Genomic DNA, 26,100 nt, shown 5'->3' on the forward strand with positions numbered 1-26,100 from the left:
GCGATTACAATAGATCCCCAGTTGAAAACTTGCAAAGTAGTCCGTTTAAGATCGCCTCATTGGTCTATTCTATGAAGTTGATATGATGGATGACTAATGCTGATCATCGAACCATTGCATAAAGTCATAAAGTGGGTTCCGCGAACCATCTAACCTCCCTGGGCAATCAACTCTCCTCAGCGAAGTCCTCAGCTGGATTCAAACGCACTTGAGCAACTCGAACTCATCAAGATTGTGCCTGTTCATCAGTAACCGGCCCACAGTCGCACACATATCGCTCCGTCACTCCGTGTCTCCACACGTGCATAGCACGTTAGCACGATAGCACAATCTGACGTCAACCCGACTGACCTCTAAACCGACTATCTGATTTGCCGCCAATCTGGAGTGGTTCTGGGCGACGACAATCAAGCGGGGGCAGAATCCCAACGCAGGGGAGGAAGCGAAAATGACCAGGGCTACGGAGACACCGGCTCCCCGGCTGACGCCTCAGTTTTGTTTCAATGAGCGGTTACTTCGGGGTATGTTGCGACCTGGACATTGATCTATTGGGCCCCGGCTGTGCGCATATCAGAGCTAATCAATCCGCACCGAATAGACTTTTTGCGACTTTCACGCTCGACGATTGACGACTCGATCACGCAAAACCTCAACGCCTTGTACACGCCAGCGCGCGAAGGCTTCGACCCCTCCTCGACGGCTCGCCGGCAGACGGATTCCAGACTCGAACGGCCGATCGACCCGACGGCGTGCCAGGACTTTAAGGACAAGGTGCTCTTTCCGTCATGGCAGACTCGATCGGACGTGCTCACTTACTGCGCTGGCGTGGCGACGAGTCCCGACCCCGAAGATCCGGATTTGATCCTCCGGCAGACGGAGTCGGCCCGGGATCGAGAGAGGGTGGTCGATGAGCGACTCGACCCCTACTCCGCTCGGTTCTTTCCGCGAGAGGCACGCACGGAGTCTCTGGCCAACGTGGTTCGGAACCAGCGTATGGTGGAGGAGATCATCCGGTCGCGAACCTGGGGCCTCGTGTCGGAGAGATGTGATGCTCCGTCTGCCGGCTGGGAGGAGGCATTGAACCAGTGGCGTGAGAGACAGCAACGCTGATCTTTTGTCCACCCCGTTCGATGGGTTTGGCGTACGATCGGACCATCGGAGGTCCTCACTGTATATAAAAGCATATGCGACACGCGATCGTTGTACTGTAACCAGGCGTTGGGGTTTCAATCTCCATTCCAGTAGCGTTCAATCTTCACAATATTAACCTTTTGTAATTTTAAGTCCATCTAAGTGGTCATATCATAGGTATCGACAGGGAAGACGTCGAGACGTTCGGGTAATTGTTAGATCGGACGACCGGCCAGATAGGATTCAACAGAACTCCAACCACGTCAAAATCAGCATTCTAACTTCATTGGTCTTTCAAAATCACTAATACAGAGATTGCAAATATTAATTATCAATATGCACATTTCTCCTCATAGCTAGTGCTCGATATGGGCCCACTTGGGACTGACGGATTGATCGACGTGAATCGCTCGCTGGTTGTTCCGCTCGCCGCCTTAGGCACTCCCCCCCCCCGCGCACATCTCAAGGCCACGCACAGTCACCGACCTTGGCAAGTCTTTCCACTCCGCCAACGTCCCATTCTCTCTCCTCCTCCCTCCCCCCACCCACAACCTCACCATGCCGCAACCATTGAGCTCCAAGGATGCCTCTCTGTTTCGCCAGGTGGTCCGTCACTATGAAAATAAACAGCACAAGAAGGGTAAACATTGGAATCCTCCCCCACCCAAACTTCTCCCACTTGAGACGTCATTTGTTAACTCCGGGCCCGCTTGGGCAAAAATCATACTATAGGTATCAAAGCCGCAGAACAGATCCTGCGAAAGAACCCCAACCATGGCGACACCCTGGCGATGAAGGCATTGATCATCAGTCAACAAGGGCAGCAGGAGGAGGCCTTCGCACTGGCCAAGGAAGCCCTCAAGAACGACATGAAATCGCACATTTGCTGGCACGTCTACGGTTTACTGTACCGCGCGGAGAAGAACTACGAGGAGGCCATCAAAGCGTACCGGTTCGCCCTGCGGATCGAGCCCGACTCCCAGCCCATTCAACGAGACCTGGCCCTCCTCCAGATGCAGATGCGCGACTACCAGGGCTACATCCAGAGCCGGAGCGCCATGCTCCAGGCCCGTCCGGCCTTCCGACAGAATTGGACCGCCCTGGCGATCGCACACCACCTTGCGGGCGACTTGGAGGAGGCCGAGAAGGTGCTGACTACCTACGAAGAGACCCTCAAGACCGTGCCCCCCGTCTCCGACATGGAACACTCCGAGGCTGTCCTCTACAAGAACTCGATCATGGCGGAAGCGGGCAAGCTGGACAAGGCCCTGGAGCATCTTGAGTCGGTGGGCTACCGGATCCTGGATGTGCAGGCGCTTCTGGAGATGAAGGCGGATTACCTGTTGCGGTTGGGCCGGAAGGAAGAGGCCGCGGCAGCCTACACGGTGCTGCTGGAGCGGAACTCGGAGAACTCGATCTACTTCGACGGTTTGATCCGGGCGAAGGACATCGCCGAGAACGACCACAAGGCGCTGAAGGCGGTCTACGATGAGTGGGCGGAGAAATGCCCGCGGGGCGATGCCGCTCGCCGCATCCCGCTGGACTTCCTGGAAGGGGACGAATTCAAGCAGGCCGCCGATGCGTACCTGCAGCGCATGCTCAAGAAGGGAGTGCCCTCCCTCTTTGCGAACATCAAGGCCCTCTACGACAACACGAAGAAGCGCGACACGGTGCAGGAGCTGGTCGAAGGGTACGTCAAGGCGGCGCCGCAGTCCAATGGCGACGCGAACGGCGATGACACCGAGTTCCTCTCCTCCACCTACTACTTCCTTGCCCAACACTACAACTACCACCTGAGCCGGGACCTGTCCAAGGCCATGCAGAACGTCGACAAGGCGCTGGAGCTCGCCCCCAAGGCCGTCGAGTACCAGATGACCAAGGCCCGGATCTGGAAGCACCGCGGCAACCCGCAAAAGGCCGCCGAGGAGATGGAGAACGCGCGACTCCTGGACGAGAAGGACCGGTACATCAACTCCAAGGCCGCCAAGTACCAGCTGCGCAACCACGACAACGACAAGGGTCTCGACAACATGAGCAAGTTCACGCGAAACGAGACCGTCGGCGGCGCGCTAGGCGACCTTCACGAGATGCAGTGCGTCTGGTTCCTGACGGAAGACGGCGAGTCGTACCTGCGGCAGAAGAAGCTGGGGCTGGCGCTCAAGCGGCTCCACGCCGTCTACAACATCTTCGACGTGTGGCAGGAGGACCAGTTCGATTTCCACAGCTTCTCCCTGCGCAAGGGCATGATCCGGGCTTACGTCGATATGGTGCGGTGGGAGGATCGCCTGCGCGAGCATCCGTTCTACACCCGCGTCGCGCTGGCCGGCGTCAAGGCTTACCTGATGCTGCACGATGATCGCGACCTGGTGCACGGACCCATGCCCAGCGGCACCAACGGGGCCAACAAGGAGGAGGATGAAGCGGAGCGGAAGAAGGCCATGAAGAAGGCCAAGAAGGAACAGCAGCGGCTGGAGAAGATTGAGATCGAGAAGCGCGAGGCGCGCAAGGCGGCCCCGACCAAGGGCTTTGACGGCGAGGTCAAGAAGGAGGACCCCGATCCGTTCGGCACCAAGCTCGTGCAGACTCAGGATCCGCTCAAGGAGGCCACCAAGTTCCTGACGCCGTTGCTGGAATACAGCCCTGAGAACATTGAGGGGCAGTGCCTCGGCTTTGAGGTTTATCTCCGGAAAGGTATGTCCCTGTATCCCGGAAACAAAAACTTTATACAGTGAACTAACGGTTATCCAGGCAAATACGCCCTCGCGCTCAAATGCCTCTCCGCCGCCCACGCCCTCGACCCCAACCACCCAACCCTCCACGCGCAACTCCTCCGCTTCCGTCAGAAACTCTCCACCCTCACGGAGCCTCTCGCCCCGCAAGTCTCCGAAGTCATCAACACCGAGCTGGAGACGCTCCTCCCCAAATCGCAGAACCTCGACGAATGGAACGCCTCGTTCCAGTCGGCGCACGCCGCCAGCGTGGCTCACACCCAAGCCGCCCTCACCTGCCGCCAGCTCCTCAACGCCGACTCCAAGCCGCAGTGCGAGAAGGACCTCACCGCCACGCTGGACAGCTCCGATCTGACCATCGACACCGCACTGGCTGGTCTGGATCTTCTCAGCGAGTGGGGCAGCTCCGCGGCTGCGAAGACCGCTTATGCCGAGAAGGCGAGCTCCCGGTGGCCGGAATCGACGGTGTTTCAGCTGAGCTGAATGGGTTGCTTATTTGGCGTGTAGTTTCTTTTTCTTATCATTTTCCTTTTTTATCTTTTGACTCTATTTTTTTCATTTATCTCGATGAGAGGAGATCAGATGAGATGAGTATACCTTGGTATAGACGGGTGTTCCAATTCTGCGATCACACCGTAAGTAAGACTTAGACTGCAGAAGAAGAAAAAAAACAAAACAAAACAAAAGGCAATTATAAAAGAGGAATGAGAATGAATAATGTCCGAGTATTTCCATTTGATTAGTATCTGTATCTGTCTACCTTCTTTTAGGGGTATATGTATACTAGTTTTCTACACAGCTCTTTCTCTTTCTCTTTCTCTTTCTCTTTCTTTTTCTCTTTCTCTTTCTAATTTAAGGTTCATTCTTCACTGCTTTTTGCTCACTAAGTAGTCTAAGTTGGGGCCGAGCAGAGAAGGGGTAACTAGTTATACTATGATATAATGTAGTATAAAACTTTGAGATGGTCACAAAAAACCAATTATGGTTTATTAGTTCAATTTTATATTAAAAGGACACCAGTCAACCAGTGTATCAATCTTTCATTAATTAAAAACTCAATAATGACTCTCGTCATCGCCAGTATCTTTGCCAATCTTGACCTGACAACAACAATTTCTTTTCGCGCAGTGCCCTGTCTTCTTGCCTCTCTCCTTTTTTTTTTTTTTTTTTTTTTTTTTTAAGACGCTTTGACAATACAAAGAATTCGAAATTGACTGCCCATATTGGTCGATCTTTTCAGGTTGTAGTGAGGGTGGGTGCGTGCTCACCGAAGCAGCTGTCAAAAGGATACAAAACATTTATAATGCCATGGTAGGGGCCATCCTCTGATCTTTTGCCATGGTAATATAGCCAATAAAAAACTTGGTGTAATCATCCACTCTATGAAAGGTTCCTTGGAATCAGCTTGACATATTGAGGCTTCTTCTTCCAGGTCATGTTCGTCTTCTGATCTGCCCAGTCCTTGATCCCAGGTTGTGACTGAATATCGAAGTTCCAACAGAAGTTGGTGATAATCAACTTTATTTCTGCATACGCCAAGCTAGATTGATTTTTAGTATTTAACCCTCCAGCGCGGTGCTTTGTGGTAATGAAACCACGTTTGGGAGATTGTCAGAAGGTAGGTACTTACTTCTTTCCCAGACAGTTCCTTGGCCCATGTGAAAACGAACGACAGGCTTCCTTCTGGTCGCTCAAGAACCGCTCGTCCTTATCCTCCAACCACCTTTCTGGGAGAAAAGTGTCTGGCTGATAGAAATTCGCCGCGCTGCGGTTGCATGAATAATGGTGCATCCCAAGTGATGTGCCTCCCGGCACGAACCTTCCACAAACCATTGCTCCAGCTTGGGGAGCGAGGCGAGGAACGGTCCCGGTGACAGGAGGGTATATGCGGAGGGCTTCTTCCACTACGGCGTGAAGGTAAGGCAGATCTGCAGCTCGTTGGTAGGTAATCTCTTCCTTTGTGGGGAAGGAGGAGCGGATTTCGTGTGTGAGACGTGACAGTACATGCGGGGATGTTTGGAGGTGACATAGCAGCCCTGCAAGAAGTGCGGACGTTGTTTCGCTGCCTGCTAGGATAAGGAGTTGGCTCGTTGTGAGGATCTCGTTGAAGGTGAGCCCGTCTGGACCAATGTTTTCGCGTGAGCCCCGGAGCATGTGGTATACTTCCAGCTTGTTAACACACACTATCCATAACTGATCGGATTAGGAGGAAGGGAAAGTACCAAAGTCTTGCCTCTCGGTGTCCGAGGCTACTCGACGAGTAAGTCGATCGCGTGCCATCTCATACTGGTAGACGAAGTCATCATGGAGATGCTTGGGTGTGAGAAGGCCCGTTACAAAGTTCATCCACGGCTTTGTCACGAGACGTGCTGCGGTACGCATATATATTTGAGATTCGAGGAACCCAAAGATCGAGGACAGGTAACGTTCTGCTTTACCCTGCTTCAATAGTCCAAAGGGCTCACCAAAGGCAAGGTCTCCAATAACATCAAAAGTGATGAAGTTGAACCAGCTCGTCATGTCGACCACGTCATTGCCCTCGGCTACCTTCTGGTGGAGCCTCGACATGAAGAAATCAACATAACTGTGGAGGTATCCTTCCTGAACCTTGAGTGATTTCTCAGAAAACGCATGGGCGAGGAGACGACGAAGTCGGCGGTGTTCTTCACCATTCGCTCCCACCTATATAGAGTCTTAGAAAAACGGGATGCCAACGATGGACGAATTCACACTCAGCCATTCGGAGAATAGATATAATGTCATACAATGTGCCATGACCCATCCGGGGCGCGGGTCTGCCACTCCTGATCTTTTTCAAAGAGCACTTTGCCCTTGATAGTTCGATGACCTAGTCAAACTCAGCAGGTGAGATTGTGGTTTCTTCTCCAGTCCAGACATACCGCAAATATCATGCCATGCCTGTGCTGAATTATATGACAGGGAGTTGGGCTCGGTGCGTACAGCCTCTCCGTACCGATCATGGGCCTCTTTTGTTTTCGAATGGAGAACACCCATCAGCTCCCAGTAGACAGTCCATAGTGGAGTAGCACGGGCGAGCACTGGTCCAGGAAAGTCACGTAGAGGATGGAAATAGAGATTATATATAATCTTGCCAGCCTGTATCACCGCAAAAGCAACGAAAATGGCCTGGGACAGGAATCTCTTAGTAGATGCTACCAGATAAACGGTGGGGAGGGACATACCCCTATGACTGAAGCCACGGACTTATCCAGACTTTGGCCGGATAATTGTGCCGTGATATCATGAACAAGAGTCATTTTGGGTGAGTGGTAGAATATTGTTCAGTGAAGATATCACTGTGTCCTACTAGCAGCAAACAGCAAGACTATCAGGCTATGCTACCCAGTGTCGTGCCGTGATATTTATACACATTTTTCTACCTGAACACCCTATCAAGCTGGTAACTACCCCGCTCGCAAGGCTCAGGTAGTGAAACGTCTGAAGAAACTAGTGAAGAAGCTAATTCGTTAAGCTACATATCAGAGGGAGGCTATCAACATGGCCCTGTCAGTTAACTAGTATTGACAGCCACAGGGGTATTTCTCCCCTCCCCCCTCCACCCTCCCAATAAATTACATTGGATAGATGCAATGCATGAAAAAAGCCTCGTTTGCACGTGTACAAGCAAACATCGACCCGTAATCAAGTATTTTTCCACAGGGGGTAGCTTCTCTCCTATTCGCGAAAGAGGCCCCTATCCAGCTGCCTTGGAATCCCTGGTTGCTGTGGCTTGGCAACGGTTTTGATATACCAACAATTGACTGTTTAGTACTTTGAACCCGGCGTATTTGGACTGGAATGCAGATACCCCGCTTTATCATGAGAGCCTTGTTCATCTGCGATGTCGTGACAATGAACTAGTGAGCTACTGATAAAATCATCCCCTCGCACAGGCTGTCCACTTTACATGCTTTGTCAAATGCGGGAATATAGATAGTTCAACTTTGCAATGATATGTCTATCATGCACGGAGACAGGAAGACGAAGAGTCTATGAGGCTCTTTACAAAGCTCAGTGAGGCTGGAGATGGCGTACCATGTGGGCCCTGGTTTATGGAACCGATGTTTTCGACCGCAATATTATCTCGGCGGGCTGTCACTCGAAAGATCGACATTCTGACAGGATGATATCAAGAAAAGATTATTGGTGGAAGTCAACAACCCTGTCCAGGGCAAGCAGTTCACTTCCTAGTTAGATCTCATACCCTGTAGCTGAATATTCAGAATTCCTGTTTAGCACTAGTCGTACGTAATCAATGACCGCACAACGCAGACTTGGGATAATTACATCCTATACCCTATCGTATGGAATATCATTAGTCGTTTGATGAGAGCGAAGTCCATTGGGTTGATCTTTATTCTACCTTTTCCAAGCATATGGGCCTTCGCAGTATATTATACACAAGGACAAAATGATCAACATCAGGCTTATCTATGTATTAGGATAGGATCATTAGGTTATTAGTCTTGGGTCTCAGCCATAATTTTCTACTACGTAGTAGTAAATTCATTACCCACCCACCAATCCCCGAAGAACTCACTAATCACGCTCCATGCAGCTCTTGCAGGGAAAATTTTTTAGTGGCTGAAAACCAACTAGTAAAGAAAACTATGATAATAGTGGCCTTGGCCTGCTGCATCTAACTCCGCACCCACCCCCTCACCTCGAAGGGATCAACTTTCCCTGATCATTGCTGAGATTCGAAGTTGTCTACGAGTCACTGAACCGTAAATGTCATCCCGAAGAGTCATGCATTCTTATGTATCTCACGCCCAATTGACGGATGATTCAAGGGTCGCGGAAGAGCCCAGTGAACGTCATCGAATATCTCCTGGATGAGAGAAGGTGGGTGGTTTTACGCATAGCCATACAGAGAATCTTGGAGACAAGCTTCTACGCTGTTCTTGAGCTCTATCAAGAGCATGATTGAGATGTTAATGAGCCTATGGATGAGAATGACTGTCAAAAACTCCCATGCATAACCATGTTTTTATGCAGAGAAACACGGTGGATTCTCACACCTAAACAGGCAGGTACAGTCCATGACAAGGCACGGGTGCGGTGGTATCTTGAGAATGGCGCTGATCCTAATCACCTGGGTTCAGGCGGCCATACTGATGTGTTGAATGGGAGAAGTATAATGATCTGACATCTTCATATCAAACAATATCAGACATCCGGAATTAAGCTTTTATAGTCCCGGATATCAAAGCACCAGATACAACGATCTATATTCCTACCAGGGCTGCATTCTTGTTAGATATGTCTTGCTGAGATACGTAGAAAAGTCTAAACTAAGATCTTATGATTATTCGAGGTATAACAGATAAAGGTGTGGTATTGATATTGGCCTTCGGCTCATACCTTACAGACAGTATATAACTATACTAAGAAAGTGACTAAAATCGAAGAGAAAAACTCCACCTTGATATACTATGGGTGGTCAGAAAGAGAATATAGACAAGAGTTGTAGGCCTAAATTTCTTACCATATATCATCAACTTTCTGCTTGTGTCATTGTGTATGGTAGTACGATGATCTGGGCAATCTTGAGGGCTGTTCATCAAAATATTAGACTATCCATACAAACCCAAGGGCGGGTGAGTAGATCAAGGCTCACGCGATTGCTCACTGAGTATTGAATGAGTACTATGTAAGTGCTCACCGAGCAAGCCCATGAGTACCCTTACCAAAGCGGAGAGATCCAAAACAGGAAATTCGCAAAAAAATTATAGAAAAACAGGCGCGTATATGTACATAGTATGTACTGTAGACTGGGTTGGTTCGATAGTAGCTTTGCTGTTAGATTGGCTACTCCTATGGTCTGGCGCAGAAACCGAGAAGAATACTGGAGATGGCTCGATTTAATGAATTCAAATCAAATGTATTCCAAAGGCAGCCGCTATTCGTACAACTAAACTCAACTGATACTAGTTACAATATAGGAGATGTGTCACCCAAACCAACCCGTCTATATACTATACTAAAACAAACAAACGCCTCTCCCTCCACCAATCGAGGTATGAACCAGGAACGGGACAATGACGCAAGATATCAGTGCAGCAATCACTGACTATCCTCACTGTCCAGATCCCCCAAGATCACCTTCCGCTTGAGCGTTTCCGCGTCCTCTCCATAGCCGTATTTGATCCACAGATGCTGCCAGAACGACACGGGGGCCGGGCGTTCCTCGCCGAGAATGTACTCTTCGCCGGCGAGGAGGCGATGCGAGCGGGCTTCCTCGTCCGGAGACACGGTGTAGCGGTGCATGCGGGAGGCGATACGCGGGTCCAGCACGATGTCGTTCAGCCACTCGCGTTCGCGGTCCGGGTTGGCCTCGTCTGTGCGGTGCACCGACTTGTGCCACTCTTTCTCTTCTTCCTCCAGGGCGGTCTGCTGTTCGGTGTTGTTTGCGCCGCCGTCTACGTAGGGTCGGCTGTAGGATGCGAGGACTAGGCCGGCGACTTCGCGGCCGACGTGGTCGGCAAGGGAGCGCTGGTTGAGGTAGCGCCAGATGCGGATGGGCGTGTTCAGGAAGCCGAGGATGTGGGGGAAGGGGACGGGGACGGAGCCGGCGAGGGTTGGGGGCAGGGAGGCGGGGAGATGTTGCGAGGAGTAATCGGCGGGAGCGAGGTATGCCGGGGTCGGGCCGGTGGGTTTGGGTTTCTCTTCCTTCTTTTCCTCCTCCTTCTTCTCCGAGGGTTCCTCTGGCTTCTTGCTCTCTTCCGAGGGTTCTGTAGTGGGGGCGCTGTCGGCGGAACTTCCGTCCGCTGCGGTGGCTGTCTCACTCGCGACCGGGGTCTCCGGAACGGTGGGTTCCTCCACCACTGCGGACGGGGGTGGAGGAGGAGGATCGAGGGGGCCCAGCCAGCCCTCGTGCAGACCGCGAATGTATTCCTTCCAGGTGTGACGCCCGATCACCAGGTCGCCCTTGGGACCGGGTTCCTCCGTAACTCCAATCTTCTGCCGGGCATCGGCAACCACATCTTCGACGCCAGGCTCCAACACCACCGAGCTGGGCTCCCCGTTACTCCTCCGGTCCTTGCGGATGCGCTCCGCCAGTCCGGCGCGGACATCGCCTTCTCTCCGACCCTCAATGACATTGTAATCCAGCGCGGCGGCGACCAGGATCGGCTTAACGTATTGCTTGAAGTGGTCCCGGGCATTCCGGATACCATCGCCCGGGGGCGCGGACAGGAAGACGGTGATCTTCCTCCGGGTCTGATCGATAGGAAGGGATTCCTTGGAGAGGTGAGCGACCAGGTCGCACCACTTCTGCTGGGCGCGTTTCTTTTCCCGACGGTCGTAGAGCAGAGCGGCTGTGAAGGACCCGGTGACGGAGAAAAAGATCATCCAGTTGCGGGAGGGGAGCTTGAAGCGGAAGTTGGGCATTCCCATCATCCTCATGGCTGGGTTCTGGGGTTTGGCCTTCGGAGCCGAATTCTGGGGTTGGCCTGTCGGCGCGGGGGGTTCGAGGGGTCGGACATTGTGGGGAATGATGGAGTCAGTATCTAGAACAAAAGAACGGCCCTTCGTGTCGAGATAGACAGACAGACACACTCCAACCTCACAATCAACCTCACATCGTCATTTCGGAGGAAAAAAAGTCGGGAACGCCAAGCCTTCGGGGAGGGATGTTCCGGGCCGAGGTCGACACCTGACAGACACCTGATTGACACCTGGTGGACACCCGGTTGGTCAGGTGTCGACTAACCCTAATCGATTCACAATAACTTCATCTTTCATTTGATAGTCGGTCAATACAGACCGAAGGGGTTTTCTCGATTGATTAGGTAGGTCTAGGTGTCTGAAATGAATGATGACCGAACTGGACGATTTAGATTCCCGCCATAAGTCTAGAACCAGACCCCTCAGACGATATAGACCAAATGAGTACTCCGTAGAATAGAATCATCTCTCCTTTCTTCTCTGTCCCTGTCTTTCTTTGTCCTGTCGATTCTCCTGTAACATATTGTGTCAGTGATCAACGCAATAGAACTTGCATCAAATGATCAAATCAAGAAATAGAGTGGTTGTATTGAACTGGTGGGCTCTCCACTTATTTCCATCCCCCTCCTGGATTCTACTGGTTCTCTCGCCGTCTCTCCTGAGCCACCGCTTCTCCTCCTTACAACTCAGGCTCGCTCTCTCTTCCCCTCCCCCTGTCGTTTCATCCCACTCCGTCTCTTCTTTTTTCTCTATACTCCCTTCTTTTCCACCCCCTTCGACGTTTTGATTGTGAATTCGGAGACAATAAATCAATAGAAGAAAAGAAAAGCAACGCAAGGAATCAATCCCATCAGGATGGATCCGAACAACAATCGTCTCCACCTGAATTTTGGGGGAGGCTTCAATAATGCCGCCGCCGCCAACAACAACAATCGCGCATATCCCACCACCCCCTCCGCCTTTCCCCAGCCGATGTACCAGAATCAGGGTCCGCAGGAGTATGTGGATCCCCAGTATGGTCAGGGCTACTTCATGAATAATCCCTATCCGCCCCAGCAGCCCGCCGGGTACCCCCAGCCGCACTATGGCCAGCAGAACGTGCCCTCCCCGCAACCGGCCTACCAGTCTCGCATGGCCTACCCCCCCAGTGATGGCACCAATGGTCTCATTCAGCAGTTCTCCAACCAGGATCTGAACGCCAGTCGCACCGGTTTCTTTGGTCGCTCCGCCTCCCCCGCCCAGCGGCCCCGGACCGGCGGGGCTCCCCGCCCCCGGTCAGCCCCCTCAGGGCCATCTGGTCCCTCCCATGCCCCGGAGCCCTCGGGTTGCCGACAATGAAGAGCTCCAACGGTACCCGGAACGATTCTCGGAGAATGTACACAAGCGAGGCAAGGCCGCCAAGGAGTTGGTCAATGTATTCTTCAACGAGAACATCGAGCGGGCGCGCGATCGCAACATGCGGTAAGTCATGCAACGGTCGACCGTGGGGAGATACAGAGAGGAAGAATTAGAAAGAGAAAGAAATAGATAAAAGGAGAGAGAATGGTGCTGACAAGTTGATGCGCGAACAGGTCGGCAGAGCTCGATAAGATGATCCGGGACCCCGGTGTCCCCACGGACAAGAAGCGCCACGAGGGCGATAACGTCGCGCGGAAGGAGTCCAACTTCCTGCGATTCCTTCGGACAAAGGAGTCCCCCACCAACTTCCAGACCATCAAGATCATCGGCAAGGGTGCCTTCGGTGAGGTGAAGCTGGTGCAGCGCAAGACCGACGGCAAGATCTACGCCCTCAAGTCCCTGATCAAGACGGAGATGTTTAAGAAGGACCAGCTGGCCCACGTCCGCGCCGAGCGCGATATCCTGGCCGACTCCAAAGACAACCCGTGGCTCGTCAAGCTCCACGCCTCCTTCCAAGACACCGCCTACCTCTACCTGCTGATGGAATTCCTGCCCGGTGGTGATCTGATGACCATGCTGATCAAGTACGAGATCTTCTCCGAGGATATTACCCGCTTCTACATGGCCGAGGTCGTCATGGCCATCGAGGCCGTCCACAAACTCGGCTTCCTGCATCGCGACATCAAGCCCGATAACATCCTGCTCGACCGCGGCGGCCACGTCAAGCTCACCGATTTCGGCCTGTCCACCGGCGGCAAGAAGACTCACGACAACTCCTACTACCAGAACCTCTTGAAGAACTCCACCTCCAAGGACAAGAACCGCAACTCGGGCTATTTCAACGACGCCATCAACCTGACCGTTTCCAACCGAGGACAGATCAACACCTGGCGCAAGTCCCGTCGCGCCATGGCCTATTCGACCGTCGGTACTCCCGACTACATCGCCCCGGAGATCTTCAACGGGCAGGGCTACACCTACCTGTGCGATTGGTGGTCCGTCGGCGCCATCATGTTCGAGTGTCTGGTGGGCTGGCCGCCTTTCTGCGCTGAGGACACGACCGATACTTACCGGAAGATCGTCAACTGGCGCGAGTGCCTGTACTTCCCCGACGAACTCATCCTGTCTCGTGAATCCGAGTCTCTGATCCGAAGGTATGTCTCTACTTTTCCCGTTCTCCATTCCATAATAGCTAACGGATTAGTTTCCTGTGCGATCCCGACCACCGAATCGGCAACGATGGCGGCCAGTTTGGCGGCGCCACGCAGATCAAGAACCACCCGTTCTTCCGCGGCGTGGTCTGGGACCAGCTTCGCAACATTCGCGCGCCGTTCGAGCCGCGGTTGAGCTCCAACATCGACGTGTCGTACTTCCCGATCGACGAGATCCCGCAGGAGGACACGAGCGCCATCCATCGGGCCCAGGCACGCGCCATGCCCGACGAGCAGGAGGCGGAGATGAGCCTGCCCTTCATCGGGTACACCTACAAGGCCTTCAACGCCTTCCAGGCCAACTAAAGCCCATAAAAATCGAACAGAAAAAAGAAGCGAAGAAAAATCGAATGTCTTTCGAATTTGTTGCATTGTGCCGGGGGTCGATCAACCTGGAGAGTCTGAAAGCGGGGGCGGGCTTGCGCCGATGTCTTTCCAGCGGTCTCATCTAGATTCATCTCAGAGTTGCCTTTTGTTTTTTTTATTTTATTTTGAATTTCTTCCAGCATATAGCGCTTTTGTCCACTATTTGTCTACCCATTTGTCCACCTTTTGAATGGTCACGACCTGAGCATTTTGTTACTGCTGCTGCTATTGCCACTGTCTTGTCTGTTTGCATCTGTCGCCAGACGACTGCTTGTATCTACGTTGCGTCTAAGACTACTTGCGATGCGAGTCTTGTCTATATTGATGGTGGGTTGCAATTGCTTGGCTATCCTTACGTATTTTGTATGTAAATAAGTGAGGTATGAATATACGCTCTTGTACGTCTTCTACTTATTGTGATCCATCTATTGCAACGTTTTCCTCTATCTAAAGCATTGCAATACTACTAGCATATAGGTAAGAATTGGACATCGTATAGACTGATTGAAACACGCTCGATCTCAACAATAGTACAGGATATTAGACCATTTTATAGACAGACCCAAACGCCTCACTCTCCCTGTGGATAAAAACAAACAACAATGAAAATAAGAAATCAAGCACCAGCCCCCATAGGCGCCAACCCAGGCACACCACTAAACCTCTCCTCCCTCTCCGTCTTAAACATGATCTGCACCCAAAACTCCTTACTATCCTCATCAAACCAAGTCCAATACCGCCCCTCCCGCCGATCAATCTCCCTCGCCTGCAACTTAAACGCACAAGTCTGATACGGCTCGGCCGCAACAACAAGATACTGAAAGTTCTTATCCGGCGGATCATCCACCTTCTGCTCAAACGCCGACATGAACCGCACCCTCGGCACCACGTCCGCCGTAATCTCCTGATACTGCAACTGAAACAGCAAACCCAGCTGCCTCGTCAGCGGATCCCGGACCTTCGTAATCTTGTACCCCGGCCGCCCGATCTTGATCGTCTGCTTCTTGACCTGCACGCCCATCGCGCCGGGGAGATTCGCCGGGTCTTGGTTCTTGCCCTCGCGCTGCTCGCGCGCGGCGCGGCGCGCGAGGTTCGTTTGATGCTTTCGCCCCTGGGTGTGCGCGAGGTACGACCCGTCGTTTTGGTGCACTGTTAGGCATAGTCGGCATTCGAAACTGCCGACGTGGTTTTTGAAGAAGTAGGGGTCTTTGTCGAGGTCGATTGTTTCGAGGGCGAGCTTGCGCAGTCGTTCGCGTCTGTCGGCGTTTGTGGCCGATTGGGAGGCGACGCCGCCGCCGCCGAAGGAGGCTCCTGCGCGGTTCTGATTTGTTAGTATGATTTTACTCTCGCTTTCATCGTCGGAAAAAGAAAAGGTGAACACTTACTTGGCGATCCATTGTGATAGATGCACGATGGAGTGGATGAGAAGTGGTTATAATGAACCTTGGAGATAGAGCAGAGAGAAGGTGGTTATCATATCATTCATACGGGTGGCAGATCGAATTTCGCCGGTGTTATGTAAGCGTATCGTCCGTCTGCCATTGGCGGAGGTACTTTCATCAACCACTTGTGTTTGTAGTATTTATTTACAGCCTGATGCTGCAGTGTATAATATTTGAAATATTCGTTCTTTTCTTATAATCTACAGCAGATGATTGAGCATGGCTGAATTACACATCAACCAGCGCCTCTCCTACGGCGGGGATCTATGCACCGTCCGCTACATCGGCAAAGTCGACGGCACAGTGGGGGATTGGCTAGGAGTCGAATGGGATGACGCGACGAGGGGAAAGCATGCGGGCGAGCATCGCGGGGTGAGATACTTTACATGTATTGTCTCCTCAGTCCGCTTATTCGGACTCCCCCGTCGGTGAAGCAACCTACTGATTGAGTTATCAGGCCGAAGCAACCAGCCCACAGCAGGCTCATTTGTCCGTCCCTCGCGGCCGGCGGACAAACCTCGTGGGTTTCTCGAGGCTCTGAGGTATAAGTATGCTTTGGAGTTTGAGGAGCAAGAGCGTGCGCGCGAGAAGCGTATTAGTGATGGCGGTGTTGCAGCAGCAGCAGCAAAGAAGCCCGTCATGTTTAACGGTAAGATCGCCGAGGAGATCGGCTTCGACAAGATCCGGAAGCAGCTGGCAGAGCTGCAGGAGCTGAGTATTGTGCTTTTGGATGGTCTGCTGGTGGATGGTGTTCTTGGGGCTGGGGCTGGGGCTGGTGCGGAGCAGCGTGATGCTGCTTGTGGGGAGATTGAGCAGGTTTGTCCGAAGATTACGGAGCTGGATTTGAGTAGGAATTTGCTGGTGAGCTGGGGGGAGGTCGCTGATATTTGTGCGCGGTTGAAGCGGTTGGGTGTGTTGAAGTTGAGGTTTGTGCTCATCCTAGTGTGAAGGGGAGGGAATGGATGATGGGCTGACTGGTATAGTTCAAATCGCTTTGGTCCGGTTGAGGAGGGGCTTAGGTTTGAGGGGATTGCGGAGTTGAAGGTGGATGATACGCTTCTGTCTTGGGATGAGGTAAACTGTCTGTTGTCCTATTAATGTGTGGGGTCTAATGAAATGCAGATAATAAGACTGACGGGCCAATTCCCGTCCCTGACTTCGCTGTCGGCCTCTGCCAACCAGATCGCAGAGATCTCCATTCCTATTTCGAGCTCTCTGCGGTCACTAGTACTGGAAGGCAATGAGATCACCTCGTTGGCATCCCTTAGGAAGCTAACGTCTGTGACTACCCTCGAGCGTCTTTCCTTACGAGACAACAGCATCACTACCAGCCATGGCGCCAATGCCTCAGACAACCCCATCCGATTCTCACCCACCCTCAAATCCGTGGACCTCTCGAGAAACAGTATCAACTCGTGGGACTTCGTCAACGACCTCACAAACATCTTCCCCGGACTCGAAGTCCTCCGCATATCCCAAAACCCACTCTACGACCAACCCGTCGGCTCGCAGGCCGTCACAGGCATGCCAGAGAAGCCCATGACAGTAGACGAAGCCTACATGCTGACTCTCGCGCGACTGTCTACCCTGCAAGTGCTGAACTACGGCACAATAACTCCCAAAGACCGGTCCAACGCAGAGCTATACTACCTCTCTCTCATAGGCAAAGAGCTCTCTGCGACCCCGGAGGCCGCAGAACCTGACATCCTCGCGGTGCACCCTCGTTACCGTGAGCTTTGCGAGACGCATGGCCAGCCTTTGGTGAGACGTGCGGAAGTAGATGGACTGCGCGCATCAGTCAACCCGCGCTCCGTCGCTGCGCGACTAGTCCGGTTTGCTTTCCGTCTGGCTGTGTCTTCCGAGGAGGGCGAAAGATCCGGTGATCAAGTGACCAAACTCATCGAAATCCCCCGATCCTTTGATACCTATCAAACCAAGGCCATTGTCACGCGCCTGTTCGACCTGCCGCCGTATGAATTCAAACTGGTCTGGGAGACCGATGAGCTGGATCCGGTGAGCAAAGAGAAAGTGGATGATGAGGATGGATGGGACAGCGAGGATGATTCGCTTGATCTGAAGCGTGTTGCCGAAAAGGTTGCAGATGATACGCGATTTGTTAAACGAGAGGTTGAGTTGGTGGATTCTACGAAGGATATTGGGTTTTGGTTCCCGGCTGATTTGGTGGAGGCGAGGATTAGAGTGGAATGGGTGTCTCGCTCGTGATGTATATAGGTAGTGTCAATGAATTATGAGTGATGCTTTATGTGTATTTAGATAGTATATTAATTTTATTCATTCGTGAAAGTAGGTAGGTAGGTGTCTATCAGTACCACTCACAGCATTGTATACATGCGCCCATCGATCAAATTACCGTATCGGGATTAGCCCCGGCAGCACCTCCGACTCTGATATGACCTCAATTCGATCGCCAACAACTTCCCTACACCACAACCACATCCTCCTTTCTACCTTGTCGCCAGCGGAGAAAGAAGCTATCAAACACCATCTACCATGGCCGAACACTGGAAGTCAACGGTCAGTCACCCCACCACCCTCACATCACCTATACTTCCCCCCCATCTTTCCCTCCCATCCTTGAATTTCATCATCACTAACTTCCTCCAGCCCAGATACTGGTGCAAACAATGCAAGATCTACATCCGCGACACGGCCTTTGAAAAAACCCAACACGAAGCCACTGGCCGCCACCAAGGCAACCTCAAGCGCTTCCTCCGCGACATCCACCGCGACAACGAGCGCCAGCAGCGTGATACCCAGCGCGCCAAAAGCGAAGTCGAGCGGTTGCGCCAGGCCGTCTCTGGCAGTCCGGCCTCCGCCGGAGGACAGGACTCCGACTCCACTGCTGCTGCTGCTGCTGCTGCTGCGCCGCCACCACCGCCGCAGCAAAAGTCGGCGTCGGTTGAGGAGCGCAAGAAGCAGATGGCGCAGCTGGCGGAGATGGGGGTCGCGATTCCGGATGAGTACCGTGGGGATATGTCTCTTGCGGGGGATTGGCAGACGGTTTCGACGCGGGTGATTAGGGAGGAGGGGGAGGGGGAGGATGGTGGGGTTAGGGGCGTGCGGAAGAGGAAGATGCAGGAGGTGGATGAGGAGGAGGAGGAGGCGAAGAGGGAGGCCGAGAAGTTTGTGAGTAGGCCGTGGGGATCCCGTACGAGGGTATATCCTGGTGCCGTTGGGGGTGAGGATACGGATCTTGATGCGCTGTTGGAGTCGACGAGGGATATCAAGAAGGGTAGGACTTCTGGGGTGGACGATGGTCATGGGGATAACGGTGATGGGGACAGCGGTCGTGGGGAGAAAGACACTGCAACTGCGCCGGATGGTGCCGCTGCCCAGCCTGTGAAGCAGGTGAAGGAAGAGGCAGAGGAGGAGGAGCCGGAATCCAAGGTGGCTGCTGAGCCTGCCAAGCCGGCGGACGATGCAGCTGGGGGAGTGGTCTTCAAGAAGCGCAAGCCGAAGGTAATGAGGAGATGATGGTGCTGGGATAGCATCTCATTTACTACGCTGGAGGACCCTTCTGTGGCATCCCACGCAGAGTGTGGTCCGTCTAGTCGGGTCCAGCTTCAGCGGCTCCCAACTACTTCCCTACGCAGCCCCGGAATCATACCAACGCTACGTTAGGGTAGTGCTATCATGGCTATCCAATCTCCCATCCGGTGTCTAACACTCACGGAGGCGGGACATGGATATGGCTCCGACCATACCTACAGGGGTATGGCAGGCTCACACATGCGTGGATGAGCCTCGGATGGCTGGTTTATCCATCATACCAGTTCAGTGGCCTTACCAGCTCACATATGATTCACCCTTGGAACCATGTTGGTTCTATCTATCTTTGGTACACCTAGAGGCGACACCGGAATAGCGAGGCAGGAGGCTCTGTGATTGGTAGAAAGACAGTTTCTGCCTGTCTGATGTGAATTCACAGTGTCAATAGATCTGGAAATAGAGACATGACTTGTGACTTCATTGATTAGGCTCGATAGTGCCTTCTATTCCGTATTGTTGTCTAAGTTTGGCTGTGATGGTTCCCTAATGATAAGGTTATCCGCCCTGATTAATTTGTATGCACCATATAATCAAGTAATTGAGGTCCAAGAAATTCCAAAAAATGTAGAAAAATACAAACATCAATATCATACAATAATAAAGATTTTCTGTAATTTTGTAGAGTGGCGGTCGAACAATATACAGGTCTTCCCTCACGGGCGGAGGTGTTTTCCCTCCTGGGTCTCCCAGTCAGTCTTTTCTTTGGCTTCCCGAAAATCCGCCCAAGTTCTTCTTCCTCTCTCTCTGTCGCGCCCAACTCTCTCTGTCGCATGGGATTTCCCAATGTCCAAATCCCTTTCTACTTCCCCCCCTTTCGTCTGCCTTCACCGATGCGGCTCCTGTTAGTTCCCGAATTGTTCCATCTGGTGGAATAGTCTTTCGGCTCGCTTCTTTTCGCTTATCTGGCCGAGTCCTGCGTAAGTAAAACGAGTCCTGCCTTTCCTGCATCTCCCCCTTCTCCCCCCGTTTCCTTCCCCACAGGAGAGATCCTCGCCAGCCCTTCTGCATTACTTCCGTCTATCTGGAACATTTGTTTCCTCCTCTTTCGTCGGTATTGGGCGTGGTTCTGGTTTCCCCGTGGTTCCTCTCGATGGCGCAAAGAATGGTCCTGGTCGTTGCGGAACGAGGAGACTCCCGCCGGTCGCGGTCACCAGGGGCATGGAACCGACCTCTTGGAGTTTACTCCTCTCGATGGCGGAGATGAGAAAGGGACGTTGTCGAGTCTAGCCGGACGGTGTGATATGCCTACAATGGTCGACGTGGACCCCCGTGCGATGCGCTTCCTCCGAGACGCTTTGATCGATCGCGATCATTTTTCTCTCCGGACGTCCGCGCGACCAGAAGACCCATTTTTCACCTTTCCTCTTTCTATACTCTACCACCAGACATACTCGTGCTCGCTCTTACTCATGCGCTCCGTTCATTCTGGGCTTCTTTTCTCGGTGGATTTTACTAATACTCTTCAAGAGCGAAGTTAGGATCTAATAGGATCAACAATCTTGACCCGAACGCTGAGAGCACTGCGATCCGATCCGGAACACCTCGCTGTTGACGGCAGAGAGTCAGACTTAGAAGCCCCTGGGGCGTTCAACACCGAGGTCTATCCCCCTATACGAAGATAACGATCCGAACGTCTGCGCACCCGGTTACATCGGAGGTCAGATCCGTTTGAAATGGCGGACTCTGCAGAACCCGCCAACCCTCCTGGGGATCCACCCAAGGAGAGCATGGAGCCCAGCGACGTGCCTGAACTGCCTGAAATACCTGCACCAGAGACCGGCGGACCGGTTGAGGATGATACATTTCCGTCGTACGACCTGTCGCTGCCCCCGATCGATAAAACAATGCCGGAGGATGATCCGCCTCTCCCAAGCTTTGATACGTCACTACCACCGATAGACTCCTCAATCCCGTCGCTGCCACCGATCGACACCACCTTACCGCCGATTGACACGACGCTGCCGGCTCCGGAACCTACAGACTCAAACTTCACCTTTGACGATGCGGACCCAGACGACTCCGAAGGGTTCGGGTCGGTGACACCGGGGCCTCTGTCCGATGGTATGATAAATCACGGAAATGGACATACAGGGCACTTTGGACATTCCGACTTCTCGCAGCAATCGCCGTCCAACGGTACCCACCACCAATCCCCGGGGCAGCCGTACCAGCAACAACCGTCTTCTGGACTACAGAACAACCAACCCTATCAAGAATCGCCGCAGTATCAACACCAGCCCCCGCCACAACAGTACTCCCAGCATCAATCGTCGCAACCGCCGACGCCACAACAGCAACAACAGCCGCAATCGCAGTATGCTCCGCCACAGGGACAGACACCGCAGCAGCCCGGCACACCAATGCAACAACAGTCGCAGTCGCAACCATACCAACAGCAGAATTCCGACCCATATTACCACAATCAGAATGCGTCTACGCCCACCAACAACGGCCAGCCAATGCAACAGCAGGGACAATCACCGCACGTCCCGCAGGCGCCGATCGGGTCCCCTATGCCCCCGATGGCGTCGGTGGGTCAGTACATGACGGGATACCCGTCCCAGATGGGCATGAACTCCAACTCCCAGATGCGATATTCGCTGTCTGGTGATCCGAGCAAGATGTTGGCCAGTGGGCGACATAAGAAAGAAGTCAAGCGACGAACCAAGACGGGGTGTCTGACATGCCGCAAACGACGAATCAAGGTACGTGAAAACAATTAAAAAAGAACAAAAGAAAAAGAGAGAAAGAGAGCAAGCAAGAACATATGTTGGTGCGACATATAAATGATTCTATATTATTTGACTTGATATGGGAGATGCAGGTAAGACGGAGCGAGGAGGGGGAGACATGTGGGGTGAGCGGGCGAGTCACAGAACGGGCCTGAGTGTGCTTCGCTTGTTCGTCCAGCCCACCCGCGCCGCTGCAGAAGCGAGATCTCCCCTCTCCCCTCCGTCTAAACTCTCTGGCTACACCTCTCCACACTTCCCTGTCCTTTTTATCCTTATACTTCCTGTTCTTGCTTCCTTGTGGGACTGTTCTTGTTCTTTTGTTCCCGAAAATACCCTCGATTTATTGTTGCCGACCCACTTTATCTTCCCTAAGCTAATCCTCCGCGTCCAGTGTGACGAAGGCCACCCCGTCTGTCGCAACTGCGTCAAGAGCAAACGCGAATGCTTGGGCTACGATCCCGTGTTTAAACCGCAGCCTACCCCGTCGGCTATCCAGCCGGCGCCCAATCCTCATCCGTCCTTGGTGGTCAACCCGCAGGATCCTTCGCCGCCGCAATACCCGTCCGCTCCTCCGGGCTACGTCCCGGCCGTGTCGCAACCGTTTGCCCCGTCCGAATCGCCCAGTACTTCGGAACAGTATAACAGCAACAACTACGGGGCGTCTATTGACCCGTCGCTAGACGGGAACAACGCGCCGAACATGGCCAGTGTACAGAGTGCCGTCGAGGGGGGTCTCCAACCCACGATCAACCCGGCCACGACAACCAATCCCCCGGCGGACCCCACAAGCTTCCGAGGTATGTTTATGATCGAGTTCCTTGCGGTTCCGTCGAATGCGGCATGCTAAGTTGCTCTCTAGTCAAACAAGTGCAGATCAACGATCTTCTCGCTCTGCGCGGCATCCCTCCCCCTCCCCCACATCCGATCACCTCTCTCCCTCCCAACCGCTTAGAAGAGATCCAGGCCGTGTTCCTGGCCACCTATGCTCCCGCCATGGACAAGTTCTTCGAGACGAGTTGGTACCAAGAAAAGGCTCTGCAGCACCTCTTGGCCAACGGCCAGCTTATGGCCGAGTATTCGGCCTTGATCGACGCCTTCAACGACCGAAATCTCAGCGATCCCAATGTGGTCGCGCGGCTGGAGAGTTTCGAGGCATCGGTGGTCTGGAGCACCATGACCCTCTGCCGCCACGTCATGAACGTCTCGAACGGGAATCACGCGCAGGACTACGACCTGCTCGCGGCGACGAAACGGCTCGATGTCATCGAGGCCCTGATCACGGGCGAGCATCTGAACGCGAATCCGCTAGCGCAGTTCCCCGCGCGGGAGCCCGCCGCCAACCCGCCAACGCTCCCGGACCAACTGACGCAGCGGTGCCTGGATTTCTGGAGCTGCCTCGGGTACTTCTTGACGCTGCACGACAACGAAGCCAGCTCCGCCAAAGAGATCGACGACACGCTGGGCCGGTGTCGCACCCTCCTGGATACGTTCGAGAACCGCGACGTCATCTACTCGGTAGCCATCGCGCGCCACCTGGGCCAGCGGTGGGCCGACTTCCCGCGCAGCTTTCCGCAACCCATCACCACGAACGAGAAGGACGCGGGGGCCAAGCTCTACGTGGCGCAGAAATTCCTCGAGCAAGAAGCCGGCGGCAAGGGCACCACGCAGGTGATCAAACGCATCTGCGGCATGGTGGTTCGATCCTGGTTCGTCTCGCGGGAGTAGACAGCGAGACGCGGGTACTCCAGCAATCCCCCCTTCTCTCCTTCACACCTTCACACGTCCATTTTTTGCCTGCTGTAATACCAAAAAAGCGCATTGGCGAGACGCTCGATTTCTATTTCTTTCCTTCCCTTCTCCCTTTACATTTCTGGTCTCAACTAGATCTTTTGCATGATGTGATTTCCCGTCCCGTGGACCGGACCGCGATGGACGTTATCTCTTACTTTACCCTCTTATACCTTGATTTATCCGGTTTTCTCCTTTTCTTTTTTCGTTAGTACGGTTTGACTATTTACGAGGACGAGTCATGGCTTAGGAGTTTACCCCTTTTATTTGTCTTTTTTATTACTTATCCTTTCTTTGTGCTTTGCAGTGAGAGACAGGACGGCAGCATTTGGCGTTGGTCTGTCCATCCTTTCTTCCATACAATACATACAATATTCAATTCAATGACACCCAGCTTACAATGCAATAACCGAGATATCGTCTTTCTAGATGTCGATTTAATTCTGCACCATTAGATACACGCTTTAGAACACCGCCCACTCTATAATCTCGAACTGACTCTGACTCTATAGTGCACAGTTGAGTCGGAAATTGGAATCCTTCCTCGACTGGTTATATGTGTATGGTTGTACGGATACGGGGATGAATGTATTAGGAGTTAAAAAGACGGGGTTAGTTTCGTTTGTTTGGGATTGATTGGGATTGGGAGTGGCAATGAACCGGGAGATTTCTATATCGAAGGAGGAAAAAGGGGGGAAGGAGGAGGAGAAGACCTTACAGGTCTGTCTGCTCGGGGACAGGAGTCTTCAGTTTTCCTGTTTCGAGCGCTAGTCGCACGTTCTCCATTGCCCATTCTTCCATGGCTGTTTGGGTCTATATTGTATGTCTGCATTAGTATTTTATTTTTGAGGATTGTGTTGGGTTCATGGAGGTGAAGAGGGAGGTGGGGAAGGAAGGAAAGGAAGAGGGGAAACGAACCTCCACAGTCCAAGTACCCATATGCGGCACAAGCATCACATTCGGGTTGCTGACCAGACCCGGGTGGATCTTGGGCTCCTCCTCGTAGACGTCCAAACCAGCGGAATAGACCTTGCCGCTGTCGAGGGCGGCGACGAGAGCGGCTTCGTCGATGACAGCCCCGCGCGCGGTGTTGACGATGACGACGCCGTCTTTCATCTGCGCGAATTGGGGGGTGCTGATTATGTGGCGGGTGTTTTTCTGTCGGTTTTATTAGCTGTGCTCATGTACCTGGTATTTTCTCCCTGGATGGAGTAGAGTAAAGAGTAGGGGAGGGGGGGGGGGGGGGGGGGGGGTACATTTAACGGCAAATTCAAACTAATCACATCACTCGTTTTGAGCAACTCCTCAAACGAAACATACTGCGCACCGGCAGCCATCTCCTCGCTCAACTCCCGTCGATTATGGTAGACAACGCGCATGCCGAATACCTCAGCCTTGCGCTTCAGGTTGCGTCCGATGCCGCCCATGCCCAGAATACCGAGCACCTTGCCCTGCGGATCGTGGCCGAGGATAGGCGCAGGGACACCGCGCCATTTGCCGTCGCGCAGGGCCTGCATGCCCGTGTTGAAGTTGCGCAGGGCGCCGATTATCAGGAACATGTTGACGTCGGCGGTGGCGTCGTCGACGGCTGTGGGGACGTTGGAGACGCGGATGGGGGGATTGCGCGCGCTGCAGGCGTGTACGTCGACTTGGTCGTAGCCGGCTCCTGTTGGGTAAACCGGTTGGTGTTGTCAGCCGTCTAGTCTTGTCTGGTGTAGTCTGTCTGTATTTGGCTAAGGGAACGGGGTCGGGTGTGTTCGTGTTGGAGGCATACCGCAGTGCGCGAGATATTGTAGCGATGTGGGCAGCGCATTCACGATCTCTTCGTCGACGAGGCCGGTTACGCTGACGGAGTCGAAGGTGCGGTAGGCGGCTACCACGCCGTCAAGCTTTCCGGAGCGACATTCCTGGATGAAGTCGGCGCGGTTGGTAGCGGTGGGAGTGACGAGGTCGGCGAGTGCGGACAGGGAGTTCCATGTTTGGTGGGCGCTGTTGGATTTGTGAGTATGAGCCAATGTGGGGGGGGGATGGTGGGGGAGGGGTAGACGGACTGGATGATTTTGCCCAGGAGGAGGACCTTGGGTTTGGACATGGTGGATTATGCGATCTATTCTATGTGGGAGGTGAAAGGGTGTAGAAGAGGAGGAGAGGAGGAGAAGGGGAGAGTCGTGGCGAGAAGAAGCACGAAGCATTACTTGATGAAGCGGATTATATACGATAACCCCACGTGCCCCCACTCTTAATTCCATCAATCATCGTCAAC

At 53.1% G+C, this 26,100-nt stretch overlaps 10 protein-coding genes across 10 annotated transcripts; 6 read left to right on the forward strand and 4 right to left on the reverse strand.

Moving 5' to 3' along the window:
• Positions 1-164: 164 nt before the first annotated feature.
• On the forward strand, positions 165-1,257 carry P168DRAFT_326941 (MIX23 family protein). Its single transcript, XM_024841178.1, has 2 exons — positions 165-521; positions 599-1,257. Exons 1-2 carry the CDS (start codon positions 449-451, stop codon positions 1,108-1,110), a joined length of 585 nt encoding a protein of 194 aa, XP_024693839.1. The 5' UTR covers positions 165-448; the 3' UTR covers positions 1,111-1,257.
• A 398-nt stretch (positions 1,258-1,655) lies between these two features.
• P168DRAFT_268353 (peptide alpha-N-acetyltransferase complex A subunit NAT1) lies at positions 1,656-4,586 on the forward strand. The gene is made up of 3 exons (XM_024835085.1): positions 1,656-1,771; positions 1,864-3,822; positions 3,880-4,586. The coding sequence occupies exons 1-3, from the start codon at positions 1,690-1,692 to the stop codon at positions 4,341-4,343; spliced, it is 2,505 nt and encodes an 834-aa protein (XP_024693840.1). The 5' UTR covers positions 1,656-1,689; the 3' UTR covers positions 4,344-4,586.
• A 654-nt stretch (positions 4,587-5,240) lies between these two features.
• Positions 5,241-7,138, reverse strand: P168DRAFT_310639 (cytochrome P450; the record flags this gene model as incomplete). Its single annotated transcript, XM_024839415.1, has 6 exons — positions 5,241-5,400; positions 5,491-6,022; positions 6,083-6,542; positions 6,626-6,708; positions 6,761-6,977; positions 7,064-7,138. The coding sequence occupies 6 exons, from the start codon at positions 7,136-7,138 to the stop codon at positions 5,241-5,243; spliced, it is 1,527 nt and encodes a 508-aa protein (XP_024693841.1).
• Positions 7,139-9,752: 2,614 nt separating this feature from the next.
• Positions 9,753-11,306, reverse strand: P168DRAFT_268359 (Tim22-complex subunit TIM54). Its single transcript, XM_024835086.1, has 2 exons — positions 10,670-11,306; positions 9,753-10,615 (listed from the first exon to the last, which is right to left on the reverse strand). The coding sequence occupies exons 1-2, from the start codon at positions 11,286-11,288 to the stop codon at positions 9,948-9,950; spliced, it is 1,287 nt and encodes a 428-aa protein (XP_024693842.1). The 5' UTR covers positions 11,289-11,306; the 3' UTR covers positions 9,753-9,947.
• Positions 11,307-11,997: 691 nt separating this feature from the next.
• P168DRAFT_290037 (serine/threonine protein kinase CBK1) lies at positions 11,998-14,693 on the forward strand. Its single transcript, XM_024837123.1, has 4 exons — positions 11,998-12,604; positions 12,648-12,791; positions 12,902-13,882; positions 13,933-14,693. The coding sequence occupies exons 1-4, from the start codon at positions 12,186-12,188 to the stop codon at positions 14,243-14,245; spliced, it is 1,857 nt and encodes a 618-aa protein (XP_024693843.1). The 5' UTR covers positions 11,998-12,185; the 3' UTR covers positions 14,246-14,693.
• Positions 14,694-14,781: 88 nt separating this feature from the next.
• P168DRAFT_252519 (spliceosome assembly protein PRP11) lies at positions 14,782-15,762 on the reverse strand. Its single transcript, XM_024834334.1, has 2 exons — positions 15,691-15,762; positions 14,782-15,626 (listed from the first exon to the last, which is right to left on the reverse strand). Exons 1-2 carry the CDS (start codon positions 15,700-15,702, stop codon positions 14,922-14,924), a joined length of 717 nt encoding a protein of 238 aa, XP_024693844.1. The 5' UTR covers positions 15,703-15,762; the 3' UTR covers positions 14,782-14,921.
• Positions 15,763-15,896: 134 nt separating this feature from the next.
• On the forward strand, positions 15,897-17,979 carry P168DRAFT_268365 (putative tubulin-specific chaperone). The gene is made up of 4 exons (XM_024835087.1): positions 15,897-16,135; positions 16,205-16,673; positions 16,731-16,821; positions 16,870-17,979. The coding sequence occupies exons 1-4, from the start codon at positions 15,967-15,969 to the stop codon at positions 17,968-17,970; spliced, it is 1,830 nt and encodes a 609-aa protein (XP_024693845.1). The 5' UTR covers positions 15,897-15,966; the 3' UTR covers positions 17,971-17,979.
• Positions 17,980-18,258: 279 nt separating this feature from the next.
• Positions 18,259-19,242, forward strand: P168DRAFT_318277 (putative formin binding protein; the record flags this gene model as incomplete). Its single annotated transcript, XM_024840187.1, has 2 exons — positions 18,259-18,282; positions 18,373-19,242. 2 exons carry the CDS (start codon positions 18,259-18,261, stop codon positions 19,240-19,242), a joined length of 894 nt encoding a protein of 297 aa, XP_024693846.1.
• Positions 19,243-20,951: 1,709 nt separating this feature from the next.
• Positions 20,952-24,239, forward strand: P168DRAFT_252527 (putative C6 finger domain protein). The gene is made up of 3 exons (XM_024834335.1): positions 20,952-22,022; positions 22,441-22,846; positions 22,909-24,239. Exons 1-3 carry the CDS (start codon positions 20,991-20,993, stop codon positions 23,772-23,774), a joined length of 2,304 nt encoding a protein of 767 aa, XP_024693847.1. The 5' UTR covers positions 20,952-20,990; the 3' UTR covers positions 23,775-24,239.
• Positions 24,240-24,551: 312 nt separating this feature from the next.
• P168DRAFT_310647 (D-mandelate dehydrogenase-like dehydrogenase) lies at positions 24,552-25,987 on the reverse strand (the record flags this gene model as incomplete). Its single annotated transcript, XM_024839416.1, has 5 exons — positions 25,889-25,987; positions 25,612-25,826; positions 25,094-25,503; positions 24,756-24,995; positions 24,552-24,650 (listed from the first exon to the last, which is right to left on the reverse strand). Exons 1-5 carry the CDS (start codon positions 25,927-25,929, stop codon positions 24,552-24,554), a joined length of 1,005 nt encoding a protein of 334 aa, XP_024693848.1. The 5' UTR covers positions 25,930-25,987.
• Between the last annotated feature and the right edge of the window lie 113 nt (positions 25,988-26,100).

Source organism: Aspergillus campestris (assembly GCF_002847485.1).
Source record: "Aspergillus campestris IBT 28561 chromosome Unknown P168scaffold_5, whole genome shotgun sequence".
NCBI lineage: Eukaryota > Fungi > Ascomycota > Eurotiomycetes > Eurotiales > Aspergillaceae > Aspergillus > Aspergillus campestris.

Coding starts and splice junctions, on each gene's coding strand:
- P168DRAFT_268353 (XM_024835085.1), top strand. CDS start 1,690: ATGCCGCAACCATTGAGCTCCAAGGATGCCTCTCTGTTTCGCCAGGTG. Junction 1,772..1,863: donor AAATAAACAGCACAAGAAGG/GTAAACATTGGA, acceptor ATCATACTATAG/GTATCAAAGCCGCAGAACAG. Junction 3,823..3,879: donor TGAGGTTTATCTCCGGAAAG/GTATGTCCCTGT, acceptor ACGGTTATCCAG/GCAAATACGCCCTCGCGCTC.
- P168DRAFT_268359 (XM_024835086.1), bottom strand. CDS start 11,288: ATGAGGATGATGGGAATGCCCAACTTCCGCTTCAAGCTCCCCTCCCGC. Junction 10,616..10,669: donor TCCGGAGACCCCGGTCGCGA/GTGAGACAGCCA, acceptor CCCCCACTACAG/AACCCTCGGAAGAGAGCAAG.
- P168DRAFT_252527 (XM_024834335.1), top strand. CDS start 20,991: ATGGCGGACTCTGCAGAACCCGCCAACCCTCCTGGGGATCCACCCAAG. Junction 22,023..22,440: donor GCCGCAAACGACGAATCAAG/GTACGTGAAAAC, acceptor CTCCGCGTCCAG/TGTGACGAAGGCCACCCCGT. Junction 22,847..22,908: donor GGACCCCACAAGCTTCCGAG/GTATGTTTATGA, acceptor GTTGCTCTCTAG/TCAAACAAGTGCAGATCAAC.
- P168DRAFT_290037 (XM_024837123.1), top strand. CDS start 12,186: ATGGATCCGAACAACAATCGTCTCCACCTGAATTTTGGGGGAGGCTTC. Junction 12,605..12,647: donor GGCGGGGCTCCCCGCCCCCG/GTCAGCCCCCTC, acceptor CATGCCCCGGAG/CCCTCGGGTTGCCGACAATG. Junction 12,792..12,901: donor GCGCGCGATCGCAACATGCG/GTAAGTCATGCA, acceptor ATGCGCGAACAG/GTCGGCAGAGCTCGATAAGA.
- P168DRAFT_326941 (XM_024841178.1), top strand. CDS start 449: ATGACCAGGGCTACGGAGACACCGGCTCCCCGGCTGACGCCTCAGTTT. Junction 522..598: donor CAATGAGCGGTTACTTCGGG/GTATGTTGCGAC, acceptor CGCACCGAATAG/ACTTTTTGCGACTTTCACGC.
- P168DRAFT_268365 (XM_024835087.1), top strand. CDS start 15,967: ATGGCTGAATTACACATCAACCAGCGCCTCTCCTACGGCGGGGATCTA. Junction 16,136..16,204: donor CGGGGTGAGATACTTTACAT/GTATTGTCTCCT, acceptor TTGAGTTATCAG/GCCGAAGCAACCAGCCCACA. Junction 16,674..16,730: donor TTGGGTGTGTTGAAGTTGAG/GTTTGTGCTCAT, acceptor TGACTGGTATAG/TTCAAATCGCTTTGGTCCGG.